Source organism: Pelobates fuscus, chromosome 2 (assembly GCF_036172605.1).
Source record: "Pelobates fuscus isolate aPelFus1 chromosome 2, aPelFus1.pri, whole genome shotgun sequence".
Taxonomy (NCBI): Eukaryota; Metazoa; Chordata; class Amphibia; order Anura; family Pelobatidae; genus Pelobates; species Pelobates fuscus.
This window is the reverse complement of record NC_086318.1, coordinates 392682463-392701709: the sequence shown is the minus strand read 5'-3', so window position 1 is coordinate 392701709 and position 19247 is coordinate 392682463. Positions and strand designations below refer to the sequence as shown.

Genomic DNA, 19247 nt, shown 5'->3' with positions numbered 1-19247 from the left:
ATCTCCAGAATAGTTTGTGAAAATGAATATCGCCCCCTTCACATTGGTCTTTCTACTTCAGTCTTTGCCAGTTCGGTCTAAAAAAAGGAACATGGTGGCCTGTTGGGTTTTACACCAGCCAAGACAGGCAGGTGGGCTGGGGCTACCTCATCTATATCTCTATTACCTATTTGCCCAGTTGACGCAAGTAGTCATGTGACATTCCCCTCCAGATCAAAGGAAGCAGGTAGATCTGGAGTCACTACTCGCTGCTTTCTGATCTCCCTCTATTTTACATAAGTGTACCAAGGGGACAGACCCCAATACTACACACTAATTGTACAGCAGTCCTAAGCTCCCTTCGCATTTTGGACCCCACTTTGTGCCCCACTTTGGAGCAAAGTTCTCCTTGACCTCCTCTCCGACCACGTACCTAAAACACAAGCCTTTTCTCCTGGCATTAACCCTAAAGACTTCAGGGACCTGGATTATGCCTGACTGCAAAGGTGTGGTTACTTATCGTAAAACTACTACTTCATACCATTCAATGAGTTACAACACAGGGTAAGATTGTCCTTAAGAGATCACTTCAGATCTATTCAATTAAGAGACTTTGCTGCTCGTAGCAACACGAAACAAGCTACCCAGATTTCCCTAACAACATTCGAAAGTCTATGCACATAGGAAGCCCCCCAAAATGGGTTGATCTCCAAGATCTACACACACCTCTACACTTAATAAAACTAATAGGGCATCCTCTGATACGCTGAACTGTGGGAACAAGACCTGAATTGGACATTGGGGGGAAAGGGGATGGGCTGGAGGGGTATGGGAGGCAAACTCTAAATCCTCCATCTGTGTTACATTGCAGGAACAATTATTTAAAACCCTGTTCTGCTGGTACACCACACCTGTTAAATTATTTCATATGCGGAAGGCATGACAATGGAGGTGTTGTGGACACGGACATTTATCATCACATGTGGTCATATCTAGTAGTGGCATCATTCTGGGAAGGAATGAGATCTCTTACATCCTGCATCCTCCAGAGACCAGCGTCCTTGGAAATTCATTCTATCCAAACCTTCAAATCGATTCAGCTTTCACGAGCATAAACTCATGAATAGAATCATGTTGGCGTCTCACAGATCTCTCACTCAGTATTGGCTGAAAGATGAGACACCCCTGCTTGAGAGAGTGAAACATAAAATTTTCTCTTACCTCACCTCTTCTTTCTTTAGTTTCTCTTCACCTCTCTTCACCTGACCCTCCCTTTCTATTCTCATGGAAAAGCCTTGATACTTTTTCCTCTTATACTTGGGGGACCGCCTACACATAGTTCAAAGGAATACTGTGGCCCACTCCTAAAAGTGCAGCAAGAATGAAAGCCATAGCTAATTTAGAATCTAGCAGTAGTCTAAATTAACTATGGCATGCAACACTACTTGATACGTACATGACACACCCCAACTGGGCAGAGCGCCTTACAGTCCCTTATGGGGGTACCCACTTCCGAGTTTGGGGCTCCATGTCTTTGGACAGTGGTACCTTCTCTAATCTCATACACTTAATGTTTGCTTTGTGTATTGACAATATTTTGGGCTGATAGCCCTGTTTTGATTTATGTAAAATAACGCTGCTCTACCACTAGTATTACGTTTATGACTCTGTATTCTTTGTTTTAGGGGTGTCAGTTTGAATGTTCTACGTCACGAAGCAGAATTTTATGGAATCACACCTTTGGGTAACTTATGTATACATTGGCGTCCAACTTTGTAAATGTCCTGATAATAAAAAATGGAAAATAGAATTGACACATTTTTCTCTAATGCATAGTGTGAACTTCTGTTCTATTTTTTTGCTACATAAAATGCATTTCTACTTATAGGGAAGTAAATAGATTTTCACAATATGTCTTCATTGTATGTATATGTGCAATATGAGCAGCCTACCATAAAAAGGAATTTACAGAAACATTTGTTGATTCCCACTTTAATTGCCCCAATTTGAAGCCTCTTCTGTAAGCAACACAATTCTAAAGTGTACAGAGATAAGTTTGTGGCACACGTATATTTACAAAAGTTGAACTGTTTGGGATTTTTGTCTGATATATTTTGATTTAACAGACCTGTGTATATTTTTATAGTAAGAAGGTTGCTACTTTGTGAGGAGCTTGAGAGGTCATCATGTGGCAGCGTCTTATTTCATGGATACCTACCCCCACCAGGTAACATTTATTTAAGAAAGAAATGAAAGAACACTGTCCATAAAAAAGACAAAAAAACAAGCAAACTGTGGTTCAATTTAAAGGGACAATCTAAGCACCAATTCAACTTGAGCTTAATGCAGCAGCATACAGTCCCTACAGTCTTACTACTCAATTCTATGCCATTTAGTAGTCAAAACATTTTAGCTTAATGTTGCGGTTTGAGTGTATAGATCATGCCTCACTGCTCAATTCTTTGCCATTTAGTAGTTAATTCACTTTTGTTTCTGTTTATGCAGCCCTAGCCACACCTGCTTTGGCTGTGACTCACACAGCCTGCATAAAAAAGGTTTCATTTTGAATAAAATTATTAACTTGCTTTAAACTTTTTATCTCCTGCTCTGTAAATTGAACTTTAATCAAACACACACAAGAGCCTCCTGCAGGGTCTGGAAGGCTATTAGTAGAGAAGGAGATAAGGAATTCTTAATTAAACGGAATGTATAATAAAGGAAATTTAAACCTTAGATCCCTCTTTGCAAGAAATGTTTAGGAAGGCTGTGCAAGTCAAATGCAGGGAGGTTTGACTAGAGCTATATAAACAAAGTGATTTAACTCCTAAATGACAGAGAATTTAGCAGTGAGCGTGAATATACACCAAAACCACTTCATTATGCCATGTATGTTTTGGTGCCTATAGAGTCCCTTTAAATCGTTTTTGTTTATGTAGCCCTAGCCACATCTCCCCTGGCTATGACACAGCTTACATGGATAAAAATGTTTTAATTTTGAATCCAAAATTTGTCCGTGTGGTCCTTTTGCTGCTCCCTATATGTCCTAGCCGCATGTCCTTTTCATTTTAATAAAATTAATAAATTCTGATCTTTGGATTGAGCCTTCTTTTGTATGGAGAAGAGACCGTAAAACAGCTTTATATATAGTAATTATATTTAAACAAAAATAATTTTAAATACGGAATATTTGAACTGGACCTAAATCAAAGTTTTGAGTTAGCTGTTCTTTTATTGTGGTATGTTTTAGAATCCCTAGATAAAATCATGTAATGCATCTTAAATAAGTGTAGGTTCACGTGTGCCATTGCAGGGACTACCTTTCACACCATTTTCTGTCCTGTAGATATGCATTTTTTTTTTTTTGTACTTTTTTTTCTGATCCGTTAGATTTCCAACAATATATATTTTTATAAAGTCCTATCATTCAAACTGTTTATTTACACTCCATCTCCAGCTATTCCCAGTCGTAAATTGACGTGTGACCCTTCGCCAGATGGTAATGCAGGGCCTACACTCTGTGAAGGAACTGCCCAAGGAACTGCTGTACAGCCAACACTTGCAGCTGCAGAAGGAGTAGTTAGACTTGGTAAGGGCTGTGTTCTATACTTTATCTTCATGGAAGTCATGCTTACCTGGGATGTATGTACACCGTACCTAAATTATTGCAGTGTATGTACCATCTGGCATGCATGTTTGGGGTTACTGATTGCCCTGATTGTCTGTATATGGTGGGTGCAAGCCCAGGATGCACGTGCACGGTGGCTGCAAGCCCAGGATTTATGTACACCACAGCTAGATACTCGGACTGTATGATTACTTACTTTTTTCCTATTCTTTTGCAAAGTGTCTAATAATTGTGCTAAAAAAGAAGAAAAATAACCTTTCCATTAATGCATAAGATACTTGTGAGGACAGTATTATTGAAATAGCCTTATGTACTTTACATAGATGTATAGATTACAAGATTTAGGTTGTGCCAAGATATCCCACATTTTAGGCCAAAGCAGCCAAACTGGAAGCATACCTGACTTACACAATTTTTTTTTTGACTTTGGCTATTTTATCCATGAATTTTAAATTCACTTTGAATTCTCACTTCAGTGAATAACAATGCCAGCGTGTAGTAATGCTGCTTGTACATATTGTTATAGCAAAAATCTAAAAGTGAACAGCAATGTTTATATTGTGTAAATACGTTATTCCAATACTGTAGCCTCGTATGTAACAGTAAAGTAAAATAACTCATGTTATTATTAACTACACAACTAGCTCAATGTTGAACCACAGGAGAAGTATTGTCCCTGCTTCAGATGTACAAAACAGCTTGCGTGTTGTTTTAGATGTGTATTGTCACTAGTTGGGTAGGTTTAACCTCATACCACTCTATGATATAGTGTTTTGCAGAATCACTGCAAGCTATGATAGTTGCTAGAGTTAAAATAAGTAGAAATATTTGTATATAGTAGGACTTTAAAACCCAAACCAGATTTTTATTGCATCTCAGTTCCATCTATTTTTATTTATTTTTTTTTAGACAAAGAAGGCTTTTTGAGTTGCGTTTTATCACCTCTTTATGCTCTCACGTTCTGATCCTAAAAGCTAAATTTAGGATTTAATAGTCGCAGAAGATAGGAGCACTGCAGATGACATCAGAAGGCTGTCCTGCTGAGTGTTTTGTATGGACTTGTTTCAGAACATATGCACAACAGCCACTGAAGTATTTTGCATACATAACACAGCTGCTATCTATGTTATTTTCCCCATCTCGTATTCAATTTCAGGCGATTTCCTTGTTCACTCCATGAGGCTGCTTTCCATTACCTTGTACAGCTTAAAACCCACACATTGCACTTAATACTTGCAATAACCATTCGTTCTAACAAAATGTGCGCACTATTGACAATAAATGGGAAGCCATTTTGATCCCTATTGCAGTTCTGTCGTTCAGTGACATCTTAACATTTTAGTCATTTCATGAGTAAAATTCCATCTGAGCCCCGAACAAAGCTTTTCACAGTCGTTATCCTGGAAAATAAATACAGAACAAATGTTTAAAAGCGATGTAGTTGTAGACATAGCTGTGTTTGAGCAAAACTATAGTTATTAAGTATGGCTGGCAGTTTCTACTTAAGAGACGTATGATTTAGTGAACGTGTCAACTTCAATAGCCGCATTTCACTGGAGGATGGTCTCATGAGTTCGGATCTGAGATACATTGATGGATTGTTGATGGTGATGCAATTATGGAACTTGCCAGCAACATACCTGACTTGGAGATAAATGGAAGTACAGTGAACACAAACTCTGTTTCTGCTTCAAGGTTGCATTCATCCCACAAAGCAGCCGGCCGCCCTCTCTCATTTCGAAAATCCAATTTCTTTTCTATTGGGGGCATTCAAGATGGCAACATCACAAACAACCTATAATTTTACTTTATTGTGGGCTGAGGGGAGGGATTTAAATTGCAAACGGCAGACTATTATTAAGAAGCTGCAGACAATATCATTTGACTGTTTTGGGAAAGTGTCCTGTTCTGTCATTTTTCTTTAGGTTTGTTGTGGAATTGCTGTCAAATGCTGTGACTTTGTATTTTTTTTCTCTCTCAACATGTATTTTGTAGGGCTCCCAGTGGATCCTCGAAAAGTGCTAATAGTAGCAGGCCATCACAACTGGATTGTAGCCGCATATGCTCATTTTGTGGTCTGCTACAGGTATGAATTATTCATTTACAATTTATTTTGTTCATGTGTTTGTTATTGGTCCCTGATTATTTTCCCAGATTGCACCTTGTCCTTCACAGCATGATCAATTTCTCCTTTGGAACAGCATGAAGTTACTATGGGAACTTAATAATCTGTTCATTTACAATCTTTTTTTAATATTTTTTTTTTATGAAAAAACAAAAACTTTTTTTTTTTAAAAAACTGTGCAGCCATGTTAAAGATTGCCACATTGAAAAGATTGGACAACAATACGAAAATCCACATCAAAGTTTCCCATTTTTGTATTAGTTTTTTAGGATATGACATTTACAAGATAGGCACAGCAGTAAATTCAGCACTTAAGTCAGAAAGTCTAGTTTCATCAATTCATCAATTTTATTCTTACTTATTTTTATTATGTGTTAATACATTATGTATCTTTTATGCAAATGTTTATGTTGTGCAATATGTTACCTCTATTGTTACTATAAAGTCATTTTGCTCCCATATCTATTAACACATATACAATATAACATAAATATGTAAAATTAAAGAAACATTAAAGAAAACTCATAAAGGCATTCTAAACTGGTTCCTGGATTGCAGAGTAAAACTACATGTATAGCTTGGAGGAAAGGTGAGACAGGGGAGATATGATAGAAACATTTAAATACATAAAGGGAATCAACACAGTAAAGGAGGAGAGTACATTTAAAAGAAGAAAAACAACCACAACAAGAGGGCATAGTCTTAAATTAGAGGGACAAAGGTTTAAAAATAATATCAGAAAGTATTACTTTACTGAGAGGGTAGTGGATGCATGGAATAGCCTTCCAGCTGAAGTGGTAGAGGTTAACACAGTAAAGGAGTTTAAGTATGCGTGGGATATGCATAAGGCTATCCTAACTATAAGATAAGGCCAGGGACTAATGAAAGTATTTAGGAAACTTGGCAGACTAGATGGACCGAAGGTTCTTATCTGCCGTCACATTCTATGTTTCTATGTTCTGTCTTGTAATACTCACACAGTATTTGTAAACATCTAACACAGGGACTTAGAATTCCAGTTTCTGAGCATCAAATATTAAAATACAGACAGGTGTGCGATGTGAAATTTACCAATAGAGGAAAGCCGTATACAAGCATATATTCCTTACGCTATAGTGTACTTACTGTTCAGGTTACACACCTGCAATTCAGTTGATGTTAAGCCAGCCAAGTATTAAACTTACCCTGACTCAGGGTTAAATCTCAGGTATATGTTGATACATGAAAATGAAACAAAAACAATACAACACAATGTAGTGTAAATCTGTAGATAGTGAGGATATTGTGATAATTTGTCAATAATCAAACTCACATGGATTAGAGCCTAAGAAAGGACAGGCTCCAATCACTTCCACAATGGTGTCGTATGGAGACACTGCACCCTTTAACTGGAATGAATTTCCTCGGGGAGAAAAGGAGAGAAAAAAGGGAGAAACCTCCTAGTGTACTATGTTTCAACTTGCAATTGCACATACAGTGGTTGTGGTAGTGCTCACCTTTTTCTGAGCCAATGAGAACCTGGCTCTAGATGGTAGACTTGGGTGCCTCTGGAGGGGGGCACCAATCCTTCTTTAGCAGCAAAGTAAGATAGAAAGCCAATGGGATGCAGTAAAAAATAATAAATGTATTCTAAATTTAAAATCAAAAGATAATAAAACAATGCTGTAATAATAAAAAATAAATGTAAAGTCCCAGTTGATGGCTTCAGTTCCGAGACGCGTTCTGTGGGCTTTTTCAATTGGGTTTGTTGTCTCCATTGCCTTGCTGCTTAAATCTGCCGGTCTTCTTTTCCCGGTGGGCGGTCCTACGTTCTCATAGTCCAATCAGATTGCTGTATGTAGTGGGGTGGAGTGCCTCACCTGTAGTCCTTTAGGGTGATCGGGAGTTCGCGGTCTCCCAGTCCGCGTCACTTCCGCATTCACCACGGCCATTTTTCTTGTGGGAAAACACCCTGAATTGGAAACCGGAAGTGACGCGGTGGAATGAATCCGCTCATCACTTCCAGAACGGGTGGGTTTACTGGCAGATTTTTAAATATAGCCTGCCCATACTTCCTTATAGGGAACTCCCACTCTCACCACACGTATCCAAATAGGGGAGAAGGACAAAAAACAAAGGGGAAAAAAAATAGAAAAAAAGGACATGTAAATGTATTGTGCATAATTCATCATATAAATAATGACAATGTCAACTATAAAATAGACAAATTAATTATTTTAAAAGTATATAACCAGATAAATGTAATCCTCTTTCTTCTATTTGCAAATTTTGGGATATAGAAGATAGCATAGAGGGATATAAAAAATACATATATGTACAAAAAATATATACATGTAAGAAGAACGTATCATGATAGTTCTAACCTATTTACAGGATAAAGGAGTCTTCTGGCTGGCAACAGGTTTTTTCAAGTCCTTACCTAAACTGGACTATTGAACGTGTAGCCCTAAATGCTAAAGTTGTTGGAGGACCACATGGGGATAAGGACAAAATGGTAGCAGTCGCATCAGAAAGCAGCATCATTCTTTGGAGCATTCAGGATGGGAGCAGCGGAAGTGAAATCGGTAAGCTTCTATAATGGATTAGAAGCATTCAGTAGAATTGTGTTAAATTAAGGTGGTTCTGATATCAGCACTTTATAAACTGTACAAACCTAGGGTTAAATTAAGGTGGCTCTGATATCAGCACTTTATAAACTGTACAAACCTAGGGTTAAATTAAGGTGGCTCTGATATCAGCACTTTATAAACTGTACAAACCTAGGGTTAAATTAAGGTGGCTCTGATATCAGCACTTTATAAACTACACAAACCTAGGGTTAAATTAAGGTGGCTCTGATATCAGCACTTTATTAAATGTACAAACCTAGGGTTAAATTAAGGTGGCTCTGATATCAGCACTTTATAAACTGTACAAACCTAGGGTTAAATTAAGGTGGCTCTGATATCAGCACTTTATAAACTACACAAACCTAGGGTTAAATTAAGGTGGCTCTGATATCAGCACTTTATAAACTACACAAACCTAGGGTTAAATTAAGGTGGTTCTGATATCAGCACTTTATAAACTGTACAAACCTAGGGTTAAATTAAGGTGGCTCTGATATCAGCACTTTATTAAATGTACAAACCTAGGGTTAAATTAAGGTGGCTCTGATATCAGCACTTTATAAACTGTACAAACCTAGGGTTAAATTAAGGTGGCTCTGATATCAGCACTTTATAAACTGTACAAACCTAGGGTTAAATTAAGGTGGCTCTGATATCGGCACTTTATTAAATGTACAAACCTAGGGTTAAATTGTGCTTGGGTTTTGGTTACTCTCAGTAGTTTTTATTTTTTTTATTTCCTTTTTATGTGTGTTTTGTTTTTTGTGAAACTCTTTCCTATTAGACAATTCACAAAATCAGAGTCAACTGTATACAAACATGAAATGCTGCTTAGAACTTATTTACCCTGTGTTGTTTGTGTGCTTTTTCTCTTAATACTATTAGTCTACTAGGCTTATGTACCAGTGCATGTAGAGTGATAATGTGTACAGTATAACTTTGCATTGATACAGACCAGAAATGTATTACTCCAAGCACCATGAGTGGTTATTTGAAGTGGTCATGGTACTTGGAGTCTGTATGCAACGTTTTGCAATGAAACACTGTGTATATGGAGTTTAAACCCTTTGCTGGACAGCATCATTGAGACGCCTTTAGCCAGCCCAGAAATAGACTTATGGATTTCTGTGCAGAAACTCGCATTCATTGGTTGAGATCATCTGATCGCTATCGGCCAATGAATGGCCAGAAGGATCAGCATCCAATTTGTGAAGTTCGGCACAAATACAACATCAAGAGTGTGCAGAACAGGAGACCCAGTGTCCTGCTGTACTTGGTCCATATTGGACTAAGTAGAGTTTATCTATTGTAACTATTTGGGGTATTGCAAATTGTAAGCTCTACCTGTGTTGTACCATTTTTTCTGGTTTGGCTATTTTTGTCAAAGATTTTGACATTTACTGATCAGTTTCCCAGTTTAGTGAAAATTCCTTGCGTAATTTCTGTTCAGACCAGAATTTATCTCCCCTTTTCCATCAGAACAGATTTTAGGTCGGACTCAAGGAAATGACCAATCAGAGACTTCTCATTAAGAATGTGGAATTAGTGTTTGGGCCCAAATGTGCAGCCCAAATATGAACATAATCATGAAAACCGAAAAGAATATACACACTAGGATAAGCAGAATACTATACGTAGAAAAACTAGAAGTGTTCCCAGGTGTACCTCACAAAACACCTATTATACAATAAAGACAAAGAAAATGGGAAAAAGACAACCTGGAAATGAGGACTAGGGTGAGTAGATCAAATGGAGATCTATAATAATAATAAACACAAATAGAACTTGGCGTAATTCAGTCGGAATTAAATATAAAAAACAGGCTTCTCACCCCACCAGGGGTTAAACGGATCCAGAAAAGGAAAAGTCTTCAAATGATGAAACTCCTTATGTGGATAAGGGAAAAGAGACCGCACATGGTGAAGTAAAATTAAAACTTGAAAAAGATTTATTAGAATGCACTTACAGACAGGTATATAGTCATAAGCATATCTCCACTCAACGTGGAATGCAGCAGCAGCAGCGTGGTAGATCTCAGGAAAAAAATTACCAACAGCAGCAGGATAAAAATAAAACAAAATGAAATAAAATACAATTGATAAAAGTCCAAATATTGTAAAGTCCAACGTGTTTCGTCCAATGGGGGACTGTCATCTTTTAGATGTGTGTTGTAGGAGTTATTGCCTACAAAGTTGTGCCAGATGTATGGAGGAAAAAAGGCAAACACAGTGGTTCTTGGTGCATTGGCAACCTGTGTCTTAGATTAACAAAAACAGATGTGCTCTTATTTCATTAATACAGATATTGAGAATAGAGAGGATCTTGCTTACTAATATTAAAGAGAGAGATCTTTAATTGAAATGTATAGGTAAAAAAAAAAATTATATCTCTCTCACCCAACAGTAAACCTACTGTCACTAAATGCTTTTTTCCCTAAATAGTGTACAAATTAGCTTTAGAAGTACCATTATGACATTTAATTTGATCAGATTTTCTGCTTCTTCTCTGATTGCATGCCATTCCCCCCTTTGCTTTTTCCCTGCTTCCTGTATTTTATCCCGATTGTCCACCAATGGCCATGTTCTAGTGATTCTCTATGAGAATCAGTAATGACACGCAATTTGCATAACTCAACACATGCCCACATTGCCTGCCCATGAAGTATACAACCTAAGTTACACTACAAATACAGGGATCAGACACGAGAATTTACATACCACATCACATGTGCACACACACACACAAACATTTCCCCAAGCTAAAAAAGGCAGGAGCCAGGTTTTTCACCCCTAAAAATACAATTCTTAAAGGGACACTATAGTCACCAGAATCACTACAGCTTAATGTAGTTGTTCTAAAGTCTATATCCTGTCCCTGAACGCTTTTCAGACAAAAGGCAGTGTTTACGTTGCTACCTGGTGACACCTCTAGTGACAGTTACTTAAACGGCCTCTATAGGTGCTTCCTGGGTCAGTGCTTAACACTGTGCAGCACCTACGTTAATGTTCTCTATAGGGATGCATTGATTTAGTGCATCTCAATGAGGAGAAGTTGATTGTCACAGTGGTATTTTGACATGCATGTTCAATAGTCTCCAAATGCTTTCCTATGGGGAAGCATTGAATTGGCTGTGATCGGCAAGATTGATTATCTCAGCCATGGAGTGGGGGCCAGCCACAATGTCACCAGCACAACATGGGAAAAAAGGGGAGTAAAAACACTTTTCCCATGTGATTGGAAGGCGTCTGGTCACCTAAACATATACAGACAACACTCACTGACCGACACACACTCACTGACAGACTGACACACACACACACATACTCACTCACAAATAATTACTTTTTTAATCTTCATTTAAATCCACCGAACCTCCCTACCTTTGGGAGAGCTGGAGTGGATCAGTTACCCTGGGGTGCAGTGGGGCTTCTGTCATCTCCCTGCTCGGCTCCCTCTCGTGCACTGTTTAGTGATGTGGGGCCAGAGTGACATCATAACCTGGCACTCGGCATCACTGGAGGGTGGCTGAGGGAGCGAAGCAGGGATATTACAACTCCCTTGCCACTGCACTTAGTCAGCTGCCCGCCTCTGCTCTCAGCCAGTCACCTCGGGCTGAACAAGATCACAAATCACAGGAGCCAGGACAAATTTCCAGGTCGCCATGGCGACCTGGCACCTTGGATTTGTCGAGCTCTGTAATATATACATTGTACAAATACTGCACTACTAAGTACAAAGAACGATGGATACATGACGCCTGTCTGCTAACTGTACTGGGATTGGCAGGGAAGAGGTTACCGGAGGAATGGGCGAATACAGGGACTGGCAGGAAAGGGGTTACTAGAGGGATGGGCAGATAACAGGGACTGGCAGGGATGGTGTTATCAGCGGCATGGGTGGATAACAGGAAGTGGCACCGAGGGGGTTAGCAGAGGGATGGGTGAATAATAGGGACTGGCAGGGCAGGGGTTACCAGAGGGATGGATAACAGTGACTGGCAGGGAAACGGAACCAGCGAGATGGGTGAATAGCAGGAACTGTCAGGGATGGGGTTACCAGCGGAATGGGCGGATAACCGGTACTGGCAGGGAAAGGGTTACCAGTTGGATGGGTGGATAACTGTAACTGGCGGTGAAGAGGTTAACAGTGGGTAGGGAGGTTGATTAACAGGGGCTGGATGGGAAGGAATTAACAGTGGGTAGATAGGTTGGTTGACAGGGTTGGAAGGGAATGTATTACTTGCATTACAGGGAGGGAGGAAGAGGGGCACATATAGAATGGCTGGGAACATGGGGGGGAGGATATCAAAGAAAGGAGGAAATGAATCAGAACAGAATAAGGATACATCAAAGCTATGAAACAAATAAAAAGAAAAGAAAAACAGAAGTGAAGGCAAAGGAGTAACAAAACCTATATGACATACACTGTGCTTAGCTCTAGCCTTGTCTCTGCAGTGCAGTCTGTGTTGTGAGCATTCCTTAAACTAGATACGACATGCCTCTATTTTCATTTGCTGAAAAAGGTCTGTTTCTTTCGGAGACTGGGAATCAGAAACATGTTGAGATGTAAGAGAAAAACAGCAAAACATTTTACAGATAACCAACAAATATATCACCAAACGGTGAAGAACACAAATAGTAAAATATTTGACAATGAGTAGTACTTAGCTTTAGATCACGAATAACAGCCTCCCTAGGTCGTTACCCAGAAGCGACCTATATCATATATAGAAAACCACAACAAACAATTCGGAATATGGCCGTGTAAATCTACAGAAAAGACAAAAAATAAAACATTGTGTAATATTGTAACAACACAATTTTGTTATGCGCAGCAATATTTGCACTCACTAGATGTAGATAAGTGTAAGCATTCTCAAGGTGCCTCCCCCGATGTAATGGGGGGCCAACAGATCTCTCTGATCACCTCCAGATAATTATTCCACCACAGGACTTCCACAGGTCAGGGTAAAAAATGTTGAAATGTATTCAATAAAAAAGTAAGCAGTCATCAATCAGCATAGGATATGAAGAGCAGGAAAAAAGTCCTACGCGTTTCGTTCTAAATGAACTTCCTCAGGGACCGCAATAAAAACAATTGAAATGTATCAATACATATTACAAACAAACATATCCTAAAAAAAAACCCTTCCCTGTGTCCTTAAATAGGGCTAATCTCTAAGTCCATTGGTGGATTCAGTGGGCGTGTAGATCCTCTTCAATTTGGATTGGAGAATGAACCTTCCTTCATCAGCTGTTTCTAGCTTCTCCATAAAGTTGGCGCCCTTTTTCAGCAGAAAACCGGAAGTGGCCGTCATCGCCGAAACCGGAAGTAACGTCGCGGGTACATTTGCATTCCAAATGCGTTCCAGCGGCCATTGATCTCTATGGCAACCGGACACACAAATTCAGCTACAGTTCATGTAGATCGAAAAAGAGGTAATTGAAGTTCAAAACTCTGCTGATTGGTGACTGCTTACTGATTGGTGACTGCTTATTTTTTTATTGAATACATTTCAAAACATTTTACAGCACTGCAGAAAAAAACCTACACACAATTGAAAGAAAAATAAACTAACCACAGGTATTTGAGCTTACTAGCTTTAATGTATGCTTGGCTTGTTTAGCTGCCGGGAGTGTCCCTTTAGCCCCTTAAGGACACATGACATGTGTGACATGTCATGATTCCCTTTTATTCCAGAAGTTTGGTCCTTAAGGGGTTAAAAGTTTAAAGCCACTGAGTCAGAGAAGGTTCTTCGCTCTATCCCTGCAGTAAGTGTCCAAAGCAGGGAGCATAATGGAAATGTAAAATGGCTGGTACTTACATCATTTAAAAAAAAAAAAAAAAAGTTATAAAACAGATTATAATTTGGAAAGTCATGGAAAATTTTTCAAAATAGGCTGCTTAAAGAGTTACTCCAACCGGTTTTATTCATGAGGTTTTCTTTAACGAATGATGCCCTATTGGGTATTTCAAGGTAAGTCCACCATCCCCCTTAAAGTTTTTTTTTTTGGAAAAAAAATGGTTTGTAAAAATTACCTGCAATCCACCACCAGGTGAACCTCCCGGCAGAGATCTCCAACTGACATCATGGAAGCCCTGCCAGGGTCCCATAACTGACTTCTCATAGAGCCGAGGAGAGGGAGGGAGGAATTTCTTGTATATTTTTTTTTAGATGGGTATTTACTTTTTAGCATGGAGTGAGGGAGGGGAAAGCAAGCTTACCTTATAGGTGTCCTACATGCAATGGAGAAGATTATTACATCTTCTAGTGTGCTGTGAGATTTGACGACCGACAGAAAGTATGCATAGAATTCACATTAGGCTGCTAATTTCACTTGTGCCAGAGGGGTGTAACTAACCTTCAGCACAAAAGGTAATATATCTCTTGATGTGCTGTGATTCAAGCAGAAACAGTGCACATCTAGACTCCTACCACTATGACCACTTCAATTACTGAAGGGGTCATGGTGGTTGGAGTAAACCTTTAATTGTAGAACACTTCTCCACACCCCATATTTAGCTAATTCTCTATTTACTGCACCATATACATTTCTAGTTATTTAACCCAATACTCAAATTCTACTGTTTTAAACAGAAATAGTAAATGTTATTTGGACCAGGTATTGATCATTTCAGAAATAGAAAAAGTAAATGCAATTTGTGAGCATGACAGCCCAAAGTCCATCACTTTAAATAGGAAATAATGTCACCTCAAATACTGTTGGGAATGTGGCTGTAATTGAAGTCGCTACGATTTGATAAACGATGGTATGTTCTGGTATGACAGAGTTATATTGAGTTACAAGTACCTTCTTTAACAGAATGTCCCTTGACAAATTTCTTGGTTTGGTAAATTTCTTTAAGAATTTCAGTCAAAGGCTTTCCGTAGCCTTATATTTACATAAACAACATTACACTGCACACATATGGTGATCTCTGTTCACTAGCTGATAATTAATTTTTACACAGTTCCAACTGGATTTGGCACCCACACGTCAATGACAAAACATCCGTCGGGTAATTTAAAAAAAAATGCCTGTAAATGAGTGAAGTTGCCCACAGTAATCTATTGATGCAGTGTTATACACGCTTGCAGCTGATGTGATCTGTAATGTGGGCAGCCCCACTCTAGGCATTGTGAGAGCATTCACATGCTGCAGCCAATATACTAGTTTCTATCTCAATGCTGGTGGTTTGTATAAAAAAAATCTCAGCATGTCATGCAGGGCAATCTGATTTCGGGACACTAGGGTTGAGGTGTAAGGAAATTGCCAGAATCCACTGCAATTAGGTTTCCATTTTATTTAATAATGAAGTGCTCTTTTACTCTCTTTTGATTGCTGTTGTTGGAAATGATAGTTTGGGATTACATGTGGGGATTACAAAGATGCTCTTTGTTCATACCCTGTAAAAGAAACAATTTGTTGTTACAAACACTTCAGACCTCAGTAACACCATCTAAAGAAAATTACAAAGGCTGGCATCTCTGTGATAGAACTGTCCCCTAGGCTGCTGTGCCTTCAATATTACTTACTGAAGACACCACTACCAGATTGCTGCTATAAGCAGTATTTTACTGAGAGGGCCCCTTAAGACAGGAATATGTCATTACTTATACCATCTTCCTCCCTGTGGATAACAGTCAAGATTGTTGAGCCTAAGCAGGAGTGACACTTTAAATTCTTTCAGACCATTCAGGCTGTCGTCTTTGATTTCCCTGAACTTCATTCTTCTCTGGAGTAATCAATTCTACTTGTTTTTCTGTTTTTATTATTGTGTACATGTCATTGCCATGTAGTTTCTTAATGCATATTTTTTGTATTATTACTAATTAAATAGTTCTGAACATTTAAAAAAAATTCAGATACACAATGTGACCGACTATAGATAAATTTTCCAAATCTAAAGCTTTGCCCCCCTCACCTCCATTTTCCTTTTTAAATGTTTAATGTAAATGCCATATACCAGCTGTCTGATCTTTGCAAAGTTTAAAACTATTGCAGAATTATCCAGTTAGCATCATGCGAAATTCTGTAATTCTGTTAAAGTTCATGCATCCTCTCATTGCTGTTCAAATTTGTATTGATAATGCAGGAGTGGATGAGGGAAAGATTTAAAATGTGTTTACTTGAATGAATTGCAGAAAACAAAACTAAATGAAGGCCTTCACCCAAAGATTCTTTGCATATAAGATAATTACAATAAGCTGTATTGATTATGGTGCTTTTGAGTCTCTCAAATACGCTACTTTCTCAAATTTTGGTTTAATTTTTTGTTCTTCCTCCATTTGTGTTCCCGCTATCAATTTAGCAAAGCTGCCTAATATCAGCATTTATCAGCAGTATGAGCATTTACAGCAAAAAATCCTTGGTGGAAACATTGTGTAATTAGAATGTTTATCATCATTTGAAATTAATACGATTACAAAATATGCTAGCTTTCTTAAATGTTCGTACAGTTTGTTCTACAGCTGAATAAAATGCCTACTTATATTGAAAAATAATTTCTCACCCTGCATCTGATCCCTTTGTGATACTTGTCATTAATTGTCACGCTAAACATGTGAGATGGATCCAAAATACCCATAACATTATTTGTTTTACTTGAAATTATGTGTATAAGAAACTACAGAGCAGTTAATATAACACGCACTTTTTTTAATATGCCATAATTTAACATTTTCACTCAGGTGAAGGTCATCCTTAAAGAAAAAAATACAAAATACGCCAAAATACAACATAAATAGAAATCAATGTTTAGTAGATGTTCCCCAAATTAAAATGTGCATGCATTTAATTAAGCATTTTTTCATTGGGGGCATATCTAAACTTGCAAAACCTACATGTCTATTGTCTGCAGTCTTTGCAAGCCCTTCTCTCCAGATTCCTGTGACTATCCAATCACAGACTTGCCAATGCAGCTCAATGAAAAATCTTTGTAAGACAGGTACTCTGGGCAGTTGCTGATTCTTGAGTTTTGTTCCTCTGAGCTAACCAAACCAGGAAGTAATAGGACCTGTCTGCTTGAAAGCCAAGGGGTTGTAATCAGGTTAATTTATAAAACTGCACATTTCTATTGAAATCTACACTTGTTGCAAAATGAAAAAATGAGGACAAACATTCAGTTTTTCAGCAAGTTAAAGTGCTTTAGAGTCTGGAGTGTCCCTTTAATTGTCACACTCTACCAATCCATTGGTCCTCAAGAAGCATTGGTGACCTTCAGGATCATCATGCTATGAGTGATGACAATAAACTTGAAATATTAAAAAACAAATCTACGGTCTTAATGAGAAAATGCCTTTAGTAGCTGTTCGATAGTCACTAGAGGTGTGTTCTAAGTAAAATGATTATATGAAACAAGAGGGACAGCACCATTGTGCACCACTAGATTGAGATGTAATTGTATTCATGCTTAGACTGTCCTTTTTTCATTAATAAAGTAAAAGCACTTCTTGTACTTCTTTCAGACCTAAATTGCCCACTGCATGGCATATTGTTTGATTATCAGGTCTTGCATGAAATGTAGAATATTAAAATAATATATATTTATTTGTAATGTGCACCTGTTGTGTGATGTTGTAGGTGTGTTCAGTCTTGGAGTGCCAGTGGATGCACTTTTCTTTATTGGTAACCAGTTGGTAGCCACAAGTCACACAGGGAAAGTTGGAGTGTGGAATGCAGTTACCCAACATTGGCAGGTAAGTGAAGCAGAGTAAGAACAAATTGTATATTCTAAATGGGAACTGTCAATTCACTGAATAGAATACTGACAATCACCTATAACTTATTTTAACTTTTTTTTGTTAGATGCTCAATTTTTCTTTTAAATTCATGTTAAAGAATTACCAAAGCAGCACAATAAATTGTGGGATTGATGGTCCTGCTCCGGAGCACCGGGTGGCTGCTTTGATTAAGTGAAGCTCCTTTCACCATTTTTACAATAAAGAATTATCAAATGACGCCATGATCTAATTGAGATAAGGCAAAGTCAGGTCAAACATTGCAAATGAAGAGAAGAAGTAGAAACTTTTAACATTTCTCCTATTCTTTATATGCTTTTTTACATTGGAGAATTGAGCAGTGAGACTGCAGGGGCATGATCTATATGCTAAATGGCTTAATTGCGTTGATTTTGGTGCCTGTATTGGCACTTTGAAGTGCAATTATAATTTAAAATTTGCAAAGTGAAATTTAAAGTTAATTTGTTACTTTTGTATTTCATTTTAACTGTCTGTTTGTAAGAATGTTCAGTAAAATAATCCTGACACAGACTGTGTTTCTCAGCTTCCTTGTTTGCAGGGAAAAAAATATTTGTAGAAGATAGAAACATAGAATGTGATGGCAGATAAGAACCATTCGGCCCATCTAGTCTGCCCAAATTTTTAAAATACTTTCATTAGTCCCTGGCCTTATCTTATAGTTAGGATAGCCTTATGCATATCCCACGCATGCTTAAACTCCTTTACTGTGTTAACCTCTACCACTTCAGCTGGATAGCTATTCCATGCATCCACTACTTCCGGATATTATTTTTAATCCTTTGCCTCTCTAATTTAAGACTATGTCCTCTTGTTGTGGTAGTTTTTCTTCTTTTAAATATAGTCTCCTCCGTTACTGAGTTGATTCCCTTTATGTATTTAAATGTTTCTATCATATCCCCCCTGTCTTGTCTTTCCTCCAAGCTATACATGTTAAGACCCTTTAAACTTTCCTGGTTAGTTTTATCCTGTAATCCATGAACCAGTTTAGTAGCCCTTCTCTGAACTCTCTCAAAAGTATCAATATCCTTCTGATAAGATGTTGGTTTTTAATAACGATCCAAGTTACCAGCAAATGCATATATGAAAATACTGTACATAGCATTTTGGGAGTGAGCCACATGCATTTTGGGTGTTCTTTGGAGCATT

General features: G+C 38.1%; 1 protein-coding gene across 1 annotated transcript in view; it reads left to right on the top strand.

The window, feature by feature from the left end:
- KCTD3 (potassium channel tetramerization domain containing 3) overlaps positions 1-19247 on the top strand; it is a 50926-nt gene that overhangs the window by 17892 nt on the left and 13787 nt on the right. The window contains exons 5-10 of the mRNA XM_063443829.1: positions 1665-1723; positions 2126-2206; positions 3434-3565; positions 5600-5690; positions 8103-8293; positions 17923-18038. Of these exons, the coding sequence (XP_063299899.1) occupies positions 1665-1723; positions 2126-2206; positions 3434-3565; positions 5600-5690; positions 8103-8293; positions 17923-18038 (670 nt within the window). The remainder of the gene's footprint in view (positions 1-1664; positions 1724-2125; positions 2207-3433; positions 3566-5599; positions 5691-8102; positions 8294-17922; positions 18039-19247) is intronic.